Here is a 22,184-nt window from a genome sequence, read left to right on the forward strand (position 1 = left end):
AAACATCTTGAGAAAGCGTTATAATGTTTTTTGTTTTCAAATGAAACGAATATTAAACTACAACCCATTTCCAATCGACGAATGTTTGTGAAGTAGATGATAGAGTGGGAGGGATACAGCAGTAAGTAAACCAGTTAGGTAATACTATTTTTTAGCTCAGTATTACTTTGATCGTCGTAATAACACGTACACGATTTAACTTTCGCCAATGAAGATAAGAGAAAGAGCGTCCAGCCGCTAAGTTAAAGATTAAGCACACAGCATTTTCTATATGTAAAATAAAATATTAAATAATAAGTAAAGTAACTACAGCATTGCTTTTTAATTAATGAGATGGGTGTGCCTGGTGTTTCTTTGCAAGGTTCGCTATATTGGGTACGAAATTATTTTTCCTTCGACTCTCTGTCTTAGATCGACCCCTACTTTTGTTTAGAAATTAACAAAATAATAAAATGAATATTATTTTAGAATTGATATTCTAAAAAAACCTTGGAACTTATTTTATTCTTCAAGCATCAGTATTTAAGCTCGCCAGGTTTTGTATTTTGGTGTGGATTCCTCTTACAAGTTGGAATGTGTCAGTGAACTTCTACATAGTAGCCTTAAGTGAGTTTTATTTTAGTGTGAACGACTACAGTATTAATTATTTTCATTTTAATTTGCCTCAATTTTTTGGGGCGGGGCGGAATCACTTTTTTTTAAAATAGGGATTTGAATCAACTCGTTCCACCATCGGACTCGTTCCAGTGGAACGAGTCCGCTCTAATAGCCCATCACTAATTTACACAGAATGCTGCTAAACAGTGACGGGCACTTGTTAGTTCTTTGAAATTGTCTGACGTTGTCTGTTCTTTCAGCTCGTTCGTTGAAGTGTCCAATTCATTTCGTTCGGTCACTTAGTGTATTCTTTTTTGGGTGAAATGCCACGAACATCGGCCTCAAACAAACAACTGGTTGCTAAATATCTTCGCGAGTTTCCAGCAGAAATTTTTCGAAGTGATGGAGACATTTTGTACTGCACAGCTTGTGACAAGCGCGTTTTTTGCTCTCAACGTTCCCAAGTCACCCAACATATTGCCACCGGATCGCACATAGAGAATAAAAACAGAAAGAAAGAGAGGACGTCCTATCAAGCCTTCCTTACATCTCCATCATCAAGTAAGTCTACTCTGAGTACAGATCTGTGTCGGGCTTTGGTTAGAGCAGATATCCCTTTCTACAAACTTAAAAATCCTCATTTCAAAGGATTCTTAGAGACCTATATTGGGAAAAAAATGCCTGACGAGAGCACTCTGCGGAAAAACTACCTGGAAGATATCTATAAAGATTTCATGTGGTTGCCAACAATTTCGAAGAGTGAAGTTTTCAAAATTGAAAATTTAACACATCTTTTTATAAATAGTAAAAATGTTCTTTGTTGTATAAATCATTATAACTTGTAAAAACAAATTATTTTGTTTCTAATAAATTATTATAAATTGTAAAAATGTTCTTTTCTTGTATAAATAATTATAACTTGCCCCCCCCACCCAAAAAATTCCATTTTCATAAAAAAAAATGTCCATTTTACTTAAATATTCCAGAAAATATTTTAAGAAAATCACATATTTTCCACATAATTGACGAAAATAAATGCATATTTTAATTAAATATTTGGCATTTTTAAATACATAAAAATCCGTTCCTTAATCATAACTAACAAAACTACAATTGACTCCATGTTTCATATTCTTCATAATAGCAAACAAACTTCCTTCTTTAGCTCTACCAAAATAAATGAGAATTATTAAATAAAAACTCATAAAATGTTTGTTCACTTTCTCCTATAAATGTTTCAAACAAAAAGAAAATTTCAAAACCTCTCACAAAACTTAAAAAAATTTACCTCGGATATTTTATTTTTCAAACCGGATATATTATATGTTAGCTTCCAATATTAATACTATCAACATATAGCTCACATTTCAAACTTTCACATTTACCAGCGCCTCCAATCGTCGTTGGTTTTTTGGATCTACAAAACTTGCCTTCAATGTACTCTATCAACTCCTTTTTACATTTTGAGATGCCATCTTCTTCATTTGAGTTACAGAAGGAACCTCCTGCCCTCATTGAGTAGATAACCATTTCTTACAGCTATGTTTATTTATTTATTTGTGAAGCATAAGCCATACAAATGAGTACAGTATTTACAGCAAAAAATTAAAAATAATAATACTAATCTTCTTAAAAAAAATGAATATAAGTAGGCAACAAAAACTATTACTTTAACCAAATTGTTAAAAAAAAAAAAAAAAAGTAAAGAGGAACATAAAATAAATATTAATTCAAATTTAAGAAAAGTTAATATTATTAAAACAAAAAGGAATAAAGCCACTTCTTGAAAATAAAACAGAGTACCAAATCAATATTACCGTCGAAAATAATTAAAAAAGTAAAACAAAAAGGAATAAAGCCACTTCTTGAAAATAAAACAGAGTACCAAATCAATATTACCGTCGAAAATAATTAAAAAAGTAAAACAAAAAGGAATAAAGCCACTTCTTGAAAATAAAACAGAGTACCAAATCAATATTACCGTCGAAAATAATTAAAAAAGTAAAACAAAAAGGAATAAAGCCACTTCTTGAAAATAAAACAGAGTACCAAATCAATATTACCGTCGAAAATAATTAAAAAAGTAAAACAAAAAGGAATAAAGCCACTTCTTGAAAATAAAACAGAGTACCAAATCAATATTACCGTCGAAAATAATTAAAAAAGTAAAACAAAAAGGAATAAAGCCACTTCTTGAAAATAAAACAGAGTACCAAATCAATATTACCGTCGAAAATAATTAAAAAAGTAAAACAAAAAGGAATAAAGCCACTTCTTGAAAATAAAACAGAGTACCAAATCAATATTACCGTCGAAAATAATTAAAAAAGTAAAACAAAAAGGAATAAAGCCACTTCTTGAAAATAAAACAGAGTACCAAATCAATATTACCGTCGAAAATAATTAAAAAAGTAAAACAAAAAGGAATAAAGCCACTTCTTGAAAATAAAACAGAGTACCAAATCAATATTACCGTCGAAAATAATTAAAAAAGTAAAACAAAAAGGAATAAAGCCACTTCTTGAAAATAAAACAGAGTACCAAATCAATATTACCGTCGAAAATAATTAAAAAAGTAAAACAAAAAGGAATAAAGCCACTTCTTGAAAATAAAACAGAGTACCAAATCAATATTACCGTCGAAAATAATTAAAAAAGTAAAACAAAAAGGAATAAAGCCACTTCTTGAAAATAAAACAGAGTACCAAATCAATATTACCGTCGAAAATAATTAAAAAAGTAAAACAAAAAGGAATAAAGCCACTTCTTGAAAATAAAACAGAGTACCAAATCAATATTACCGTCGAAAATAATTAAAAAAGTAAAACAAAAAATAGAAAACACTAATCAAACATAAACTATTCATTTAAATGAAAGACCTCAATTTAAACATATTTACAGTAAATAAAAATAAATTGTCTAACTGATCGCTATCAGCTATGGATAGCAAGCTCTCAACGTGCTTAGGATACCCAGAGAACATGAACTTAAACTCATTTCTAACAGATACATTGTATCTCTATACAAATAAAGATAATAATAATAAAACAAAACTCCCGGAATAAGAAATTTCACGAAATACAATCCTTTTTATGTCGTAGTAAAATATAGCACGATATATTATCAAATCGTTCGCAAGCTAAAAATAGTTGGGAAACATTGGTATTATGGACTAACTTTCTTCTTTATTCGATTGCAATTTTGCTAATTTCGTGATCAAAACTGCATTTGGTTGCTGTTTTATTACTATTAATATTAAATTAACAATTTTACGGTTAAACTGCAATTATGGCCATCCAACGCAGCTCTAAAACTAAAAAGAAAGTCTAGAGTTTGAGTCCTGTGCATAATAAGTGAAGATAAGATCCATAATAAATATGGTAGCAAGCAAAGGTTCTATTTGAATGAATAAATTCATAAGATTAAAACAGAGGTTCCATAAAGATAATAAACTTTATTGAACTGCTACACTGTTATAATTAAATGAGTAATTAACAAGCTTTTAAGGAGAAAAATTGGATAAACTTTTATATAGGACCTTTAATTTGTTTCCATGACCTTTTTAATTATATTATACATAATAAAGAAAAAACTTTCTTGTAATACATAATATTTACTTAAGAATAAATCGTAAGATGATGGCTCATTTTTCGATAGCTCTATTTAAGTTCTGAAAATATATTTGCTTGGTACATTATTAATTGGTACATGGTCTGAAAGGATGACTGAAAATTTTCTCAAGGAATTATTACTCAGGAAATTTAAGCTGATAACAATTCATGGTTTTTGAAAACATTTATAGAATTTAATCCTGTATAATCAATAACTAGGATACTACCATTGGTGCTGATACAAAAGCAAATTTATTTATCTAGACACGAAATTCAATACAACCATTCATAATCCAAAATTAACAAGCCATAAACATCGCACTAACTACATCACAGTATTCTTCAGAAGAAGAATCATCGTAGAAATAATCGTACCAACTACGAGTAGGTTTTTTTTTAGGACGTGGCGGCGGAGGGGGTGGTGGTGGAGGGGGCGGTGGTGGAGGGGGCGGTGGTGGAGGGGGCGGTGGTGGAGGGGGTCTAGTTGTTGTGGGTCTAGTTGTTGTGGGTCTAGTTGTCGTGGTTCTAGTTGTGGTCGTTGTTCGCTTGGTTGTAGTTGTGGTCGTAGTTGGCGTGGTTGTAGTTGTAGTTGGGATTGTTGTAGTAGCAGTGGTGGTACTTAGTGTAGATGGTGAATTGTAAGGGTCAATGGGATAATTATTATTGTAAGGGCCATAGGGATAGTTATTCATATCGTTGGGAGATTTTCTTGGATATTGATTATTGTTTGGTAAATATCTAGGATCTTGTATAGGATAATTGATATTCGGATTTCCCCACGGAGGATTAGGAGAATCGTAGGGATAGTTATTCATATCGTTAGGAGATTTTCTTGGATATTGATTATTGTTTGGTGAATATCTAGGATCTTGTGTAGGGTAATTGATATTCGGATTTCTCCCCGGAGCATTGGGAGAGTCGTAGGGATAGTTATTCATATCGTTAGGAGATTTTCTTGGATATTGATTATTATTTGGTAAATATCTAGGATCTTGTATAGGATAATTGATATTCGGATTTCCTCCCGGAGCATTAGGAGAGCCGTAGGGATAGTTATTCATGTCGTTAGAAGATTTTCTTGGATATTGATTACTGTTTGGTGAATATCTAGGATCTTGTATAGGATAATTGATATTCGGATTTCCTCCCGGAGCATTAGGAGAGCCGTAGGGATAGTAATTCATGTCGTTAGAAGATTTTCTTGGATATTGATTACTGTTTGGTGAATATCTAGGATCTTGTATAGGATAATTGATATTCGGATTTCCTCCCGGAGCATTAGGAGAGCCGTAGGGATAGTAATTCATATAGTTAGGAGATTTTCTTGGATATTGATTATTGTTTGGGGCACAGTTTGAACCTTGTGATGGATAATTATTATTTTGGGGAAATGTCGTCTGTGGATATTGTTGTTGGTGTGGGCCAGGGCGTTGTAAAGGATAATTATTATTTGGGGGAAGTGGCGTCTGTGGATATTGTTGTTGGTTTGGGCCAGGACGTTGTGTAGGATAATTATTATTTTGGGGAAATGGCGCTTGTGGATATTGTTGTTGGTTTGGGCCAGGACGTTTTAAAGGATAATTATTATTGACTGGTTGGTTAGGGTTGATGTAATAGTTATCATTAGCACTTGTCTCTCTTTTATATTTTTCAGATTTTGTGATTTTTTCGAATTTAGAGCTTCGAGATTTTGCTTTTAAATTGCTGAGATTGGAATTGGTAGATTCATTAAATACACTGTCCTCTTCGCAACGTTTTTTCACATATTTATCTTCATCCTCGGTGCATGTTCTGGGCATATATCGACACTTTTTGCGGTCGCTTGTTGGCTCCGTAAGCGCTAATTTCATGCACTCTTCCAAGCAGTATTTTCCCTAAAACATTTGAATAATTTAATCTGTATTGAATTGCGCAGATGATAGTACTTGATGGAAATCTTTTTACTCCTTTGGCTCTCTTTTGTGATTCTGGGACCTTGTATGCCGTGGGCAAATATATTTAGAGAAAGTAAATACAAAATTAAGAACTTCAATAATTTTCGCTTTAAAATAAATTAACTAAATTAAACTTTAGAAAAAATTAGAGTTCTCATAGTGGAGGCTAGTTTTGAGATAGCTACAGTATTTCCGGTTTGAGTTAAGGGCACAATTTTATTTTTTATTATTGGACTGCTTTTATTTTTTATTTAATAGAAATCCTAACGGTTATTGGTAACGACAAGGTCTTAATCGTCCCGGGAGTACCCGTTCATTGGGGATGTAGGGCGATTTTTGATAAAGTGCAGTAGAGTTGCTTTTTTCAAATCCTCTTATGAATAGAATCTCATTCTTGCACAACATATAATCTTTGGCATTAGCAAGTCTTGGAGAGCACATCTATATGCATACCCTGAATTTGGAAGATGGATAATTAACAGGAAAATCGAATGCTTTGGATCTTAAGCTTAAAGATTGATTGGGGAACTTGTTTAGATTAGTTTCGTTTAGGAGACTTTTATTTTCGCGAAATAGTAATATTTTCTTAAATTCAATTATTTATTTTCTTGAGTCTAATGGCCTAATGTGTTCATTTGAGTCAATTTACTTCTATATTGTTGAATTTGTTACTGAATTTTGTATAAACTTGGCAGTTTTCATAACATCTTTTTAGCGTATATTTGTCTGCTCTTGCTACACATGGATTGTTCTCCTTTAGTACCAAATTCTCGCAGTTTGAAACGCATTTTTCTTCCTGAAAAAGAAATACCAAAAGTCGTTTAGATTAGTTAGTGATAGATTACCTTAATTGAACCCATACTTAACATCTCTGGAATGCAATCTCATAGTAAAAAGGGGACGCTAGTTTGGTTCCGATAGGCCCATTCTGACTACCTCCCAATATATTTTGCCCAGCCTAAAGAAATTCCTATTACTTTACCTAAGATAATTCATATTTTAAAATATTTTGTTATCCTGTATAATTATAACTAGAAATTAGTAATGGCTTTGAATGCATTATTAACGAGATCTCCTTCAAGTTGTACACATTACGTAGAATTTGTTGGTTGAATGGCAGTATCGATTTGTAATGCATCTGTTCTCTTATGGCCGAATTGACTAAGCATTTGGCGATACGAAAAATTCAGTCCCATGACACACTGCTCAGGTCCTTTACTGGATTAAGCTATCTGTTCTTTCGTTGTTCGTTAACCAAAATGACCAGGTATGCTAAGTTTGTTAGCGAAAAAATACTTTATTAAGGCTACAAATTCTCATAAGGGTTTTGAGCAATACTGAACCAGCTGCAGGTGAAAAATTCAGTATTTTTATTTAGAAAAATAATTTCGCATCGACTTCATTACCCTTTTTATTTCGAATTTGTTTTTTATCTAGACCTAGAAGATCCTATTATCGTCACTTATGATAAGGTTGCAACCATTTGCATCCATCACAACAAACCAAATTATCTTTGCGCTTGAAATTGATATTATTAATGACAAGATTCCTAAACGTTTTCTCAAAATAGGATTTGATGCTAAGATAGACAGGTCAGTATTTATGCTCAGAAGTTTCTGAAACATCCCATGCCCCAAATTCAATCACCTAATAATTTAGGCTAAACTGCTAACAGCGTTTTACTTGCGCTAAGCTAATTGACTTCTAATTAAAACTGTCCGGTAGGACAGTTGTATAAGGGTTGATCGTCAAAAACTGCACGAAAAAGCGTAACATTGAAAAACATCCAACTTTGTCAATTTTTTTCTCTCTTTCTATAAAAGGTAAAATTCCCAAATTTACTTTAAATTATAGGGCAAACCCTCCTTGATAACTGTAATTTTTTTGCAACAACCTAGATCTTAAAGGTTTCGAGAAAAAAACTGCCGAATATAAGCAAAAACGGCTTTTTCAAAAAATGTTCTTGTTCTTGTTCTTTTTGTTGTTGTTCTTGTTCTTCTTCTTGTTACCTTTTTTTTAAACAACGTAGCGCCTAAACGCATGAACCGATTTTCATGAATGAGTTGTCATTCGATTCGGAATTTTATGTAGATGTGCCTTTTTGTGGTCTCGACGTTGTACCTCGAATGGGAGAGGAGTTAGCCCTTTTAATGTAAGGCCCCCTCTAAAATTATTATTACTAATTACTCTGTAAATTTTGGCCCAATTTAGATAAAATTTGTTAGGATGATAGGGTTAGGGCTCCCCTACGTAACATTAAAGCGGCGATCAGCTCTTACACTTGTTAAGGGGAGGTATAGCAATCGTTTCAAATTATCGACACGTGAACCGATTTTCATGAATGAAGTGTCATACGTATCAAAATTTTGTACAGATTTGTACTTTAAAAGTCTCGACGCTATGCCTCATAAGGAGGGGAGTTCGCCCCACCCAAATAAGGCCCTTTCTAAAACTATTATTACCAATAATTCTACAAAGCTTAGTCCGATTTTGATAAAATTTATCACGAAGAAGTGATTAAAGCTCCTCTACGTGGCTGTGAAGTGCTATCATGCTCTTACTTCTACTAAGAGGAAGTACTGCAATCGTTAAAATTGTCAATGAGTGAACCGATTTACATCAATGAATTGTCGTTCGATACAAAATCTTTGCCTTTTAGGGAGAAGTTCTGTAATCGCAGTTTATTTTTCTTGCACCTTTTAAAAGGAAGTACTGAAATCGATATTATTTAAGTAATTTTACCGCATTAATTTTCATTATTATTTTTAAAGAATTTATTAGTAGTCACAGACCCTTATGCTGGCCAGTTCATTCATATATTTTTGTTATAATTGTCATAAAATGTATATTACATCTTCGTATAAATAGGTACTTTATTTTAACTCTATTCCAAATTATTCTTCTGATTTCTCTTTAATGTGCCCTTTATTCTGAAGATGTCACATATACATGCATGTTAAATTAGAAAAAGACAAAGTTAGAGTCGGCTACTATTTTAATTTGAATCACGGAGGATTTAAAACAATATTTCAGTCTTGAATTCGTCTTACCGAAATATTCGTGATCACAAATAACACACAGTTAATAATAAGTAGATTATTCAACAATATTTATTCTTTTCTCGATTGTAATTTAATTTAGTCCCCCTAATTATTTATAGTAAAATACTGGAATAATTAGCTGTCCTAAAAATATGCATATCTTATTTATTTTATATTACATATATACAACATTGTGGGAAAAACACCTACATTGAGAATAACAATTACTTCAATGGAAGAATGAACTTAAACCGACGATTTATATTTAAAAATAAAAATAAATAAATAGATGAAAATGGCCAGCATAAGGGTCTGTGACATCTAATAAATTCTTTAAAAAAAGTAATGAAAATTAATGCGGTAAAATTACTTAAATAATATCAATGAAGTATCAACGAAATGTTGGTTACTAGCTGATTTGTGTACCTTTTGGCGTTTAATCAACCCTTATACTTAACTTTTTAAACTGTAAGTTTTTCTTAAGGTAAAGTATAAGTACTTAAGTTATGAATAGATTTGAATAAAAGGGATTCTAAGTAAAAGTAAAAATATTTCCTAACTTTATAGATTAAATATTCCCATGTTTGAGATAAAACAATGAAATACAACTAAGTAATACACATTTCTAAGTAAGTAATCCATTTGAACTGCATTCATGAAATCAGACAGAGCTAAAAGAGTACGTATGAATATTCTTTATTAAAATTTCGGCCACAATCCATATGCAGTAAAAAAATTTATTTAGAGCTTAAAAAATATTTAAATAATATTCTACTTACAGCAAAAATGTGTAATAATTGTATAAATATCAACACCACGTACTTGGAGACCATCATTTGGATCTACGTTTGTGCCAACAGTTATTTATAAAACTCATCAAGTGAATTAATTTAAGCAATCTCCGTTTTCAAACAATAGGCTCATTTTTAATACCTACATTTATATTTAAATCGATCATATTTAACAATCAATTCTTTTATCATTTATTACAAAAACTCTTCACAATAATAACTTAATGGCAAATAAAATATTGCCAGAAATTGAAACAATTGTAATTTATTTTTTAAGAAATTTATTTTCTTATTCAATACATTTATTTTAAGTGTTCATATTAACACCGAAATTTAAATATCCACATTAAATTTTATTGCGACGTTACTAATTACTAATCTCCGGTAATGAAGACTAATATCTGGACACCATTATAGTTTCATACAGTTGATATCTCTCGCTATGTAGTCGCTTTACCATCTTGTTCGCCTAATTTACCCGCAAAGTACTCTGTTAGTGCTAACATTTCTGGATATAAGAACCTTTAGGGTACTATTCCCTGCAAAAACTCTATCCTTGCCCTTTTACATTCCTTTTATTTGTTCCCTTACATTTTGGAGTACAACTATGAAGATTTATTTAAATATTTAATAGGTTTTTTGGTAAAGTTCATAGTACAAATAATATTTCTTGAATGTTCTCATTTCACTCAATTGAGCTGTTATTCTCGACTCTTTTCTGGCAAACGACCAATCATGGTCTTTGTTTCATCTCCATGTTCTCAGGCATATAATTAAAACCCAAAACACGCAAATTTACTGTTTGTATGTGAACTCCTACAATATTTATAGCCTCCATCCAACAATGGGTCACATTTAGAATGTGACTGGGCCGTGGCAAAAGACTACATTACCTTCAATATGGTGCTCTGGGCTGTAAATGATTTTAAGCCCTATAAATCCCCGGGACCTGATGACATTTTCCCTGCTCTTTTGCAGCAGGGGAAAGACTTAATCACTCCTATCTTATGCAGGATAATAAGAGCAAGTTTGGCATGGAGGCCTGTAAAAGTATCTTTATTCCTAAGCCTGGGATAGAACTCATACCTAGGCTAAGGAAATCAGACCAATCAGTCTAACATCGTTCATGCTGAAGTGCTAGAAAAACTGATTGACATGTATATTAACGAGGTGTATTAACAAATCAGCATGCCCACCAGACAGGCAAATCATGCCACACCGCCCTCCACTGTCTGGTTAAGGAGTTGGAGCCCTCAGTATTTTGTAAGAAAACAGCTGTGGGCTTGTTTCTGTATATTGAGGGTGCCTTTAGTAACAATACCTACGAGTACAGTTCAATTGCCTTGGCGATGGATAGACATGGTGTAGAGTCCACGGTTTTAAGATGGATCTGTAACATGATATCGTCAGGGAGAATCACAGCGAGACTTTTTGAGGAATCGCTGGAGTTAACGACAGTTTGGGGTGCCCTCAGGGGGGTGGTTTATCTCCGCTCCTTTAGTGTATGGTCGTAAATGAATTACTTGAGGTGCTAGACCTTCGTGGGTTCTCGGTCCTTGGCTCTTGTCTATGCAGATATTTCTGTAGTTGTCAGGGGTAGGCACGAGACAATCGTTGCTGAACTCATGCAGGAATTAAAAGCACTTCTAAATGAGATTAAAGTTACAAAAACTAAACAGTCAATAAAGAAGAACGAAAGCTATGGACATATTTGACTAATTCTCTATCTTGAATCCTCTTGAAGCAAGTTAACTCCAGTCTTCCAGTGGTCAAGCTAGGTAATGACAAAACTGCATTGCTTTAATTTTTATATTTTACTAGCCTATTTTATTGGTTATATCTGTCTTACGTTGTTAATTTTACATTTATCGGAGCAATTGGAAATTAGGGATAGTACTTAATGTGTGTTTAAGAAATATAGTTTTGTTATTAACTGGGAAAGCTAACTTTTAAGGAATTTAATGACATTTGTACTAAAGCATAGGGTAAGTACAGAAGCTGGAATCAGTGAACGAGTTGTTGGAATCGATTCAAACCCTGTAACTGATTTAAATCCAACGACTCCAAACGCGGACTCGTTCTGCCTATCACTACCACCCACTATTGAAATTGTTATGGAGCGCCACCGCCAAGCAGAACTGATGAAGTGAGGTTTGTTTTGTGTAGAAACTAAAGGTATTTCCGCATCATTTTGGGTTTTATTTCATTATAGGAATCTGAGGTTATACTATTTTAGAGAACCCTTTTTGCACAAAAGCGTAACTTATTAGTTTCTAGACCCGCGATGAGATCGTTAGACTATTTACCACCATCCTGTAACATTTATTTGCGGCGATTGATGGGCCGAAAGCAATGTACCATAGAAGAAGGTAAATCGACGCCCAATAGTGGTTTCTGTCAAACCGACAAATCTGATAGGAGAGGAAGATGTAGAGGAAGCTACTTCCTAGCCTATTGTAGAACAATTGACGAGTACATAACGATGGAGAGGCGATTCTGATGTTACAGAACTTCTGATGAATAAAATGAGCCATTTAGAATCGTGTCCTACACTCCAAAACATTTGGAAATTTTTTAGATTGAATATGGGCATTGACATCAGAAGAGTGACTTTCCTGAACAATCAGATGATTGAGTCGCTCAGAAGCCAATGCGGTCATGTCCAGAAATCAAAAAATTGATGAAGAAAATTAATGTTTTCTAAATACATTCATTTTAAAAATATTTGGTTCATTAACTTGAACAGAAAAATATTAAAAGTGTTTTTTTCAAAGGGTTGTCACTGTAACAAAACAAGATATTTACAGGATGAGTAAATAAAACGGAAGTATTTATTGGGACAATGGCAGCATCTTAATAAACTTAAGGACCTTTTACCTTTTGGCTGCTGAAAAAAATTAGGAATTTATTCATCGTAACAAATATCCTGTTCCGCGTTATCTAAATCTAAATTTTGATCTCCACATGTTTTTTTGGCGTTCTTTAAAAGTCGTGTTTTATTGGCGGTATCTACTTTAACATATTCATCGTCATTTTTTCACTTGAAAAGAACATCCTGGCCAATTTATATTTGCACTTAATGCCGTTTGGGTTTGACCTTTCTAGTTTTACCCACCACATATTAAGCCAATTGACTATTAGTTCACCTTCTGTTGGAAGTAGCATCTTCCACTAGTTTTGTGGAAAGGAAATCTTGGTGATTCATTTCGACAACGCTGAAAAAGTTTTTTTTCTCTAACTATTTTGGATTATCGCCAGGAGAATAAATGCACTGATTTTTTTTCTACGAGCTTCTAGAACTGGGAAATCAGCGACATTCGGCCAATAACTGTCGACTTAATAAAAATGTATGCTCTAATTATACAGCTTTTACGAATTCAATCTGAATTAATTAAATTTTTATTAAAATTAATACAGTTTTTATATTTCGATTCGTCCTGTACACGAATCTGAGTAGTTTATAATTTTTAGGCCTACCCTTTGCATACAAATTAATGTGTTTAATTTAACACGATGACAGTTCTTGTAAACCCCGCTATTTTTAGGTTATAGGCTAGATAAAGCATGTTATACAAAAATTTCTAATAATTGTATAAATATCAACACCACGTACTTGGAGACGATCATTTGGATCTACGTTTATGCCAACAGTTATTTATAAAACTCATCAATTTTAATTTATTTAAGCAATCTCCGTTTTCAAACAATAGGCTCATTTTTATTACCTACATTTATATTTAAATCGATCATTTTTAACAATCAATTCTTTTATCATTTATTATAAAAACTCTTTAAAATAATTACTATTTGACAAATAAAATATTGCCAGAAATGAAAACAATAATTATTTTTTAACGTTTTTAAATAACATTTAATCTTTTTTTATACGTTTGTATTAAAACTTAAATTTAAATATCCACTCTAAATTTTCAATTTTCAGTCAATAAACATAACTGTAATGTAACTAATAGCTAAAAGAATTAATGAATTTAATGAAGACAAACATCTAGAATCTATTATATTTTCATGTAGTTGATATTGCTTGCAGTAAATTACGGGAAGAGATGGTTTAGCTTTGTGCCCAGTTATTTTAAGCACGGCGTACACCGATAGAGCTAATATTTCTCGAAATAAGAAGCTGCATTAGCTGAACAGCTTTAGCCTGACGTGTTTAAATATTTCTTCTATTAGCTTCCAGAAATTTTGGAGTACAACTATTTTAGATTTATTTAAATGATTTAGTATCTTATCAATGTGGCCGCGAAAACCGTTTTCTTAACGTTCAAATTACAAATGAATGTTTTTTTTGAAGTTTTACTATTTTATTTCCTAAATTTGAGCCGATATTTCTTATTGATTACAATTTTTGGAAACAGTTTAATTTTCCCTTCTCCCACCTTCTCCTTTCCAAACGCGACGAGGTATCTATAGGATACCTTTTCCATTACTCCTTGCGTTGAAAATATTAAGTCATATTCTTGTTCTACTAAAAAATATGTTACTAATATTTAGATGTAGGCCCAGGTTTGTGCTTAACACAGTCACACACCACATCTTCCTAGTAACCCAGTTGTTTAAGGGTTGTATTTTGCACTGCCGGCCTCCGGAAAGAGTTCTTTCGTTAGGGACAACACAATCCATCACAGGACAATGAGCTGTAAGAAATTTCTATTAGGAGAAAATCTAAGGGCCAGCAGCTGGATTAGCATAGCTAATCCCTGTATACAGGGTGAACCAGTAAGTATTGTCCATAGGCCTACTGTGTGCAGTACATCTAAAGTGGAGTTCAATGATTTATTGGCCAACTTCATATTTTCCACTGTTCTTGAGTGAAGTCACTTTTAATTTGTTTTTTGTAAAATCTTTAATTTTTTTTCCAATAAAAATGTTATTACTCAGAAAGTTTTAGTTTGAATTCGATTCTGATGACACGGTTAGAAAGACAGATAAATTTTCTAAAAATTGACACCATTTCGAAGCATAAGTTACTCTCCAAACAGTCTCAATCTTCCTCCGGATGCTGGAAAAATAAAAGTAATCGAAATTTTTAAGAAAACTCATTAGGCCCTTATGTGATCATTTCAGACTTAGGTGCTGGCACGTTTTATAAAAGTTTCCTTGTTTAATGAGCTTTCAAACGGTATATCATTTTCCTGGATTCCTTATATCTTCTTATGAAAAATTAAGTTTGTTTTACAAGAAAACGTGTTCACGAGCACTCAACAGTGTTAGTTTATCAAGTTGTTTAATTCATTGAAAACTCTTTTAGATAGACCAGTAAGTCAATTTTAAAGTAGGCTGTCTTAAAATAAGGAAGTCAAAGTTTACAAATTGACTTGAGTCCTTACGACTTTTTAATCAGTCTCATTACTTAATTTACAGACCTTATTACAAATTATACCAGCAGTTACTAGTTTTAGCGAGTTGACAATTCTTAGGAAACCAAGGTTAGAATGTATTATGGGGTTGCGGGGATCAATTGTCGGACAATACTAGGTTGAAGGGCGGCAGTTTTCCAAGATAGAGCAACGCTATCTCTAGAGAGTAGAGCGAAGCGTTATGACATGTTTGATTTCTTCGCTCTCATCGCGCTCAATTTGTAAAGGTTATTGCTCATAGGTTATGGATATTGTTACATTTATTGGTTTAGTTTGTTTAAAGAAACTTCTGTGCGACCATAGTATTTGCGAAGATACAATAGTTTTTAACAATTAATAATTAATTGTTAAAATTAATTAACAATTAGTAGTTAATGGAGAATTCAGGTAATTTTTGCTACATTTAATTTGGTTCTCATTCCCTTAATGCTAACTTTCATCTAAATACTAGGCAAAATTAAATTACATTTTCACGTCCTACTACTTCTGATCAGGACGAATTCTCCAATCCTTCTTCTGTAGCGTCGTACTACTCCAGTTTTTCAGATGAACAACATTAATTTACGACAAATCATGGTGTAGTGATTTAATAAAATTATTGTGTTTTTTTAATTGACTAATTTCTTTTTATCTGCATATATTTCTATTTTATTTTTATTTATTTTGATTTTCTTATCTTAAAGTAACTGCTAGGATTAATGGGGTTACACAGATTTGTATTTAGTTAATAACCTACATAGTTAATTTTTCTATATTGTGCCTAACTCTTGTTATGAGTTGTATTATTCAAAAACAATAAAATTTGATTTTGATTAATGGGGTTACACTGGGCTAGTATGTAATCAAATGTTGATAAAGACATTCGAAAATACGCATGAAACTTGCCAGGATGCTCCCGAAGTTGTTGGTACTAGTGATGGAATTCACCATATTCATGTCTAGACTTATTTATGTCATGTACACTGCAGCTCCTACTACTAAGCTGCTGCAAATACCAAAGTTTCAACCAAGAATTTTCATATAAAAATAATTCCTCCATCTTGTTTTGTCGAAAGGAGAACGCGACTAAACTCGTCACTATGTGCATGCGACTCTTTGCTCGCTGCTCGTCGCTTTCTTTAGATCTGAAGCAGCTATCATCGCCGCTCCACTATGTTTCCAGCCTTAGAATGAATTTTTAAAGTTTTTTTTTTTTTAAAAAAAAGAAGGAATCATTTCAGAAATTAATTTTGGAAGGAAACGGACCGGTTTGGATTTTGCGCCTTTTTAAAAATCCAAAATTTTGAACTAGCATCACCTTATGTCAAGTGTTGTAATTTAATAATTGCGATATATTTATAATTTTAAACCTTATATAATCAAAAATAAAATAAATGAAATACGTATATAAATTTGCTGCATCTAAATTTTATTAGGTATAAATTCCATAGAAAGGGTTTTTTTTCAACAAAAGATAGACCCAAAGATAACATGCTTTTTTTGTCCACCTTTATTTATTCTAAAAAGGTTTATTTATATATGATACAATCGAAATAAATACAATACATTTTAAATAAAAATATAGATTTGACTTTTGGACATTCTAACTTTAACTGGGTAAATAATAATTCAATTTTTAATTCAGTAATAAAAAGTGGTTTAACAAACAAACATAAATCAAGAGTAAAAGCAAAACCTGTATTTGAAAAGCGTACATAATAAGAATTTTCTTTGTCCTGAGGGAATTGCACTGCATACAATAACTTAATTAAAATCATGTAAAAACAATAAATGAGACGCTATTGTTATTCGTAGAAACTGTTTGTTCTGTTTTGTTGTATATCTTTAAACAATAATTCTTTTTCTTAGAACATGAACAGAAAGTAAAAGCAAGCTAAGGGAGTTATGTATATGCAAAATGAATAATAAAACATTTACATACTTTATGTCTTATTTCTCCTAAATAAATTAGTTTGATTTATTTAAATATATATATATATATTTATATTATTTAAATAAATAAATGCAATAATTTTTATTTATCATTTATTCTAGAAAGGATGTTTAGTTCACTTAGGTACATTTATGGTAAGAAATAGACAGATCATCTAAGTGAGCACTAATACAATAGCTGATCATCTCGACAGATAGAAGAAGTTATTGTTAGCTACAATAGTGATTCTTAAATTTTATTTGTTTTGATTGAGAATCATTGAATTGTTATTTATAATATTTAGGAGAGGGTTTATTGTTGACAAAAAAAAATATATATATGTATATATTTTCGTTATTCGGGGGATATATTTAATTATTAGTTTTGATTTCGAAGAGAAAGGAATTTTAGGCGTCTACGCTTGGCGCCTCCTTCTGCCTGGGCCTCCTGCATAGTTAGCTGCAGCTAGTCCCATCAGATGTTTGGCAGCCTGTGATCCAGAGAAACCTCTGCTTAATCCAAGATCCAAACCACGCTTCGAGCTGTAACAAAGATAATAAAACTAAATAAAAAGAACAGAAAAACAAAAAAAATATACATATATTTGTGAATATTGTAAAGTTTTTCTTCCTCAATTACTTTACTAAAACTAGTGACTGCCACTAGTTATTAAATAAATATGTGGGTTCGTAAATAAATAAAACTCGCTAAACTTTTAAGTAACCTGATTTATTAACACTTTACATTACTAACATTAACATTTACTAGCAACTATCGCTATTCATTACATTTACCATTTACAACAGTCACAACAGTTTGCTGTTACTTACTCACTAAGTAAATACATCACAAAACTGTTCTACGGATGGCTACTGGTCCGCACTGCATTGAATTGCGATAGACTCAACCGCGCTAACGAAACTCTACTCACTAACTGACTAACCGTCCAAATGGCTAACTCTGATGCACTCCGCAACACTGATTCTCCCGAACTCCGCCTCAAACTCTAACTCTCTCCAACTGTCTCTGACTCCAACTGTCACTACTCACTCCCACCTGCGACTATCTTACCCCCATTCCCACTGGGGCCGTTAAAGGCTTCGGTCACTAAACTCCCTGAACAATCTAACCCCTTTCTTCTCCGGCTCAGGTAAAGTCTGGCCTCTTGTTTACACAGTGATGGACCGTTATAAACTTCGGTCACTAAACTCCCTGAACAATCTAGCCCCTTTCTTCTCCGGCTCAGGTAAAGTCTGGCCTCTTGTTTACACAGTGGTAGACCGTTATAGGCTTCGGTCACTAAACTCCCTGAACAATCTAGGTCTTTCTTCTCCGGCTCAGGTAAAGTCTGGCCTCTTGTTTTCACAGTGGTGGACCGTTATAGGCTTCGGTCTCTAAACTCCCTGAACAATCTAGCCCCTTTCTTCTCCGGCTCAGGTAAAGTCTGGCCTCTTGTTCACACAGTCTTTGGACCGTTATAGGCTTCGGTCACTAAACTCCCTGAACAATCTAGCCCCTTTCTTCTGCGGCTCAGGTAAAGTCTGGCCTCTTGTTTACACAGTGGTGGACCGTTATAGGCTTCGGTCTCTAAACTCTCTGAACAATCTAGCCCCTTTCTTCTCCGGCTCAGGTAAAGTCTGGCCTCTTGTTCACACAGTCTTTGGACCGTTATAAGCTTCGGTCACTAAACTCCCTGAACAATCTAGCCCCTTTCTTCTCCGGCTCAGGTAAAGTCTGGCCTCTTGTTCACACAGTCTTTGGACCGTTATAGGCTTCGGTCACTAAACTCCCTGAACAATCTAGCTCCTTTCTTCTCCGGCTCAGGTAAAGTCTGGCCTCTTGTTTACACAGTGGTGGACCGTCACAGACTTCGGTCACTAAACTCCCTGAACAATCTAGCCCCTTTCTTATCCGGCTCAGGTCAACTTCGTTACAATATTATTAAGCTACAATAAGTTTGTCTGAAGATTTGGAACATTAATGTTTATTTTTACGATGATTTTTTTTTTTTTTATAGTGAAGTTAGTTTTTACTATCTCAGTAGGCATTACGACTAGTCATAGCGTGTTTCATATTTTCAAAACTCGTGAAATTGTGTAATTCAATTGTTAGATTTGTTTTAAATTGAAAAATTTTACTCAGAAAATTTCAGTAAATTTATTTTTATTCGAGAGAAAAAAAAAAATAAGAAAAAACTAACGCTAGAGAAAAGTATTTGTATTGAGTGCAACATGTTTAACCTCGGGTAAAGTAAAGAAAGTTTGGTCTAAAAGATGGAACTAGTTACAAAGATAGAAATAAAGGGTCGGCATGGTTTAAACCATAGAGGAAACAGAAACGCTCTTTCAATTTGGGCCAACAAATTGAATAGAACCGGTGGTGAAGAGGCGCTGCCCTGTTCCTACGTTACAGTATTGAGTTAGGTTACGGAAATATTGGTCAGAAGGGCTTCTAGTAGCTATAGTACAGACTGAGGAACCCTTGATGTGGTGATGTCTGAAGTCTGGTCAGTAATTCTATCATTTACCCTTTCAGTACCTTCCTAATAAATAAAATTTTAACCCGATCACTGAAATGTCTACCATATTTATTCTAATATTATTTAGCAAATTAATAATACAATAAATAGGTAGGGAACGGGTTAGCTATGCGGTTAGCATATTGGATTCCCACGCGGAGATCCCGGGTTCGAATCCAGCTGTTGGCCCTTAGACTTTTTTCTTCCTAGGAGCTTCTTACAGTTCGCTGCGATGGAAAGTGTTGTCTTGTAACTTTAAGAACACTGTCCGGAGGCTGGGAGTGCACTTGAAAAAAGCTCCGGGCGCCAATAACCTCCGATGTTGACGCGCCTTAAATAATTTAAAAAAATAAATAGATACACTCACTGAAAGAACTTTCTCTTATAATTTAAGTTTTTTAAAAATAATAAAACTTATTCTTTAAAGTATCAATTAAAGTAAAGTAACCGCTCTACCGAATTCCTTCAAATTATTTATTTAACATTTGTATTTAATTCTTTTCGATATTGTACAGGTACTGAGGCACATAACACTTAAATATAGTCTGTGATCACATGGTACTTATAGTAAAGTTGGGATATAATAAACACGTTGATATTACGGATATGAAGTGATAATAGTTATTTATTTAACAAGTGTGGAAATTTATTTTTGTAAACAAGTGTGATATGTATTTTTTTTTAATTTAAATTTAATTAGAATTTAAATAATAATTATGAATAAGAATGTATAGATTAGAAAGTTTACTTGGGCAGTAAAACATTACTTTCAAACTATGTTACCCTAAATTACTTATTATTAGTTTCAATACAGATTTCTCATTTAATTTTAGTGTGTTACTAGCTTTCATCAACCTAAAAAACCTAAAAACCTAACCTAAAAACTGAAATGCTTCTCTTTTTTTTGCTGTAAAGTTCACGCGAACGGAAATATAAAGCTAACAAAACTGAAAGCAAATCTCATGTCTACCCAAAGAGAAAACAATGCATGAAAGTAACCTGTATTTGTCTAACAAAGAGACTGCCTTTAAATAAAACATAGAAAATCTAACTAGGCCACCTATGTAATGCGATAACAGTATTCCTACGCAAGCGTATATCTTGGTTATTAATCATTAATAAACTTTCTGTCTGTTGGATTCCAGGCCGATTTTTAAATTATAAATATTATATAAGGTAAAGGAGCAACGACCACACCACCACAAGTTGGGGAAAAAATAGGTATAATTTATTCTGTGTTATTACAGTATTTAAATTTACATTATGATAAAAAAAAAACCTTCCAAAAAGCTACAGCTACTTTACATAAGTTACAAATAAAGTAACGCTATAATACTGCTCAACAAAAAGCGGGAACTTTCAAAAATTATCTGAAAAGGAACCAAATAACTGTACGCCTAACAGTTTACTCATTTATCAAGGGACAATTATAGAAAAGTTATTATCAAATTTAAAAGTTGGAATCCTTGAAAGAGAACCTTAATTCAGAAAGCGACGCACAACAATTATGCAACTGGTTCGACTCACTTGAATCTCATAACTGAATGGATAAAATGACAAAAAATAAATACAAATAACATACGGGTATAATGTTTAAGACGCGTATGCTTAAATAGTAAATAAGATGAGTTACCTTCTGAGGGTTCGTTCCAAATGGTTTTATGCTTGGACAGCTACTGTTTTAAATATTTATTATCTCAGTGACACCTTTTTAATGGAGAATCATTCTAATGATTTGTTGTGCCATAATCAAACTGGATATTTAAGACAGATGTAGCTACAACTGTCCGACAATTGCTTGTATTGTACATAAGCAATTGTACATAAAGCTCCAGCCAAAAGGAGAAAGGTATATGATGTGCTGTAATGCCAGTAGAATCAGACAAAAAGCTGCGTATAAACTCAGAAATTTAAATTATAAAAACCCTAGTTAGGCAAAGTTTGGTTGAATAAGCTGGTAGTTAAATTGAGGGAAAAAAAAATTACCGTATTACCTTAGGTTTTGTCTAAAGTGTAAGCCAAAGAAGTATAAATACAAAGACTTCGCCAGCGGAAAAAAATACTCTAAAAATTAAACCGTGATAATATAGATGTTAAAGCTGCGAGTTTACATTAATTTATAAATTGTCTTTCTAGTTTTATATTTTCATATTTTTAAATTGTTTGTTTATTTAATGCAATCATTAAATTAGTTTATTTAAAGTGTTCTTAAACCCTAAATTTCTGAGTCTTTAGTGACTGTTTTATCTTCAATTAAGTTCTAAAATGTTTAATTTTTTTTGTTTTCTTAATTTGTAAAAACCCAATTATACTTTTCTATATAGCTCCCAGAAATGTGGAGCAACATATATTCTGGCATGCAAGCCAGTTTGAATACAAAATATTAAAATTTGAACAGTTTT

The 22,184-nt window shown here is 32.6% G+C and overlaps 2 protein-coding genes across 4 annotated transcripts in view; both read right to left on the minus strand.

Moving 5' to 3' along the window:
• Window positions 1-2,364: 2,364 nt before the first annotated feature.
• Window positions 2,365-10,262, minus strand: LOC141452553 (uncharacterized). The gene is made up of 3 exons (XM_074124831.1): window positions 9,963-10,262; window positions 6,792-6,938; window positions 2,365-6,082 (listed from the first exon to the last, which is right to left on the minus strand). The coding sequence occupies exons 1-3, from the start codon at window positions 10,017-10,019 to the stop codon at window positions 4,508-4,510; spliced, it is 1,779 nt and encodes a 592-aa protein (XP_073980932.1). The 5' UTR covers window positions 10,020-10,262; the 3' UTR covers window positions 2,365-4,507.
• A 6,477-nt stretch (window positions 10,263-16,739) lies between these two features.
• Dh31 (diuretic hormone class 2) overlaps window positions 16,740-22,184 on the minus strand; it is a 297,142-nt gene continuing 291,697 nt past the window's right edge. For all 3 annotated transcript variants that reach the window (XM_074127288.1, XM_074127287.1, XM_074127286.1), the window contains one exon: window positions 16,740-17,806. In XM_074127288.1, the coding sequence (XP_073983389.1) occupies window positions 17,680-17,806 (127 nt within the window). In that variant the 3' untranslated portion in view covers window positions 16,740-17,679. The remainder of the gene's footprint in view (window positions 17,807-22,184) is intronic.

This window comes from Rhodnius prolixus, unplaced genomic scaffold (genome assembly GCF_049639745.1).
Source record: "Rhodnius prolixus isolate KJV_2025 unplaced genomic scaffold, Rpr scaffold_3, whole genome shotgun sequence".
In the NCBI taxonomy this organism is placed as follows: Eukaryota; Metazoa; Arthropoda; class Insecta; order Hemiptera; family Reduviidae; genus Rhodnius; species Rhodnius prolixus.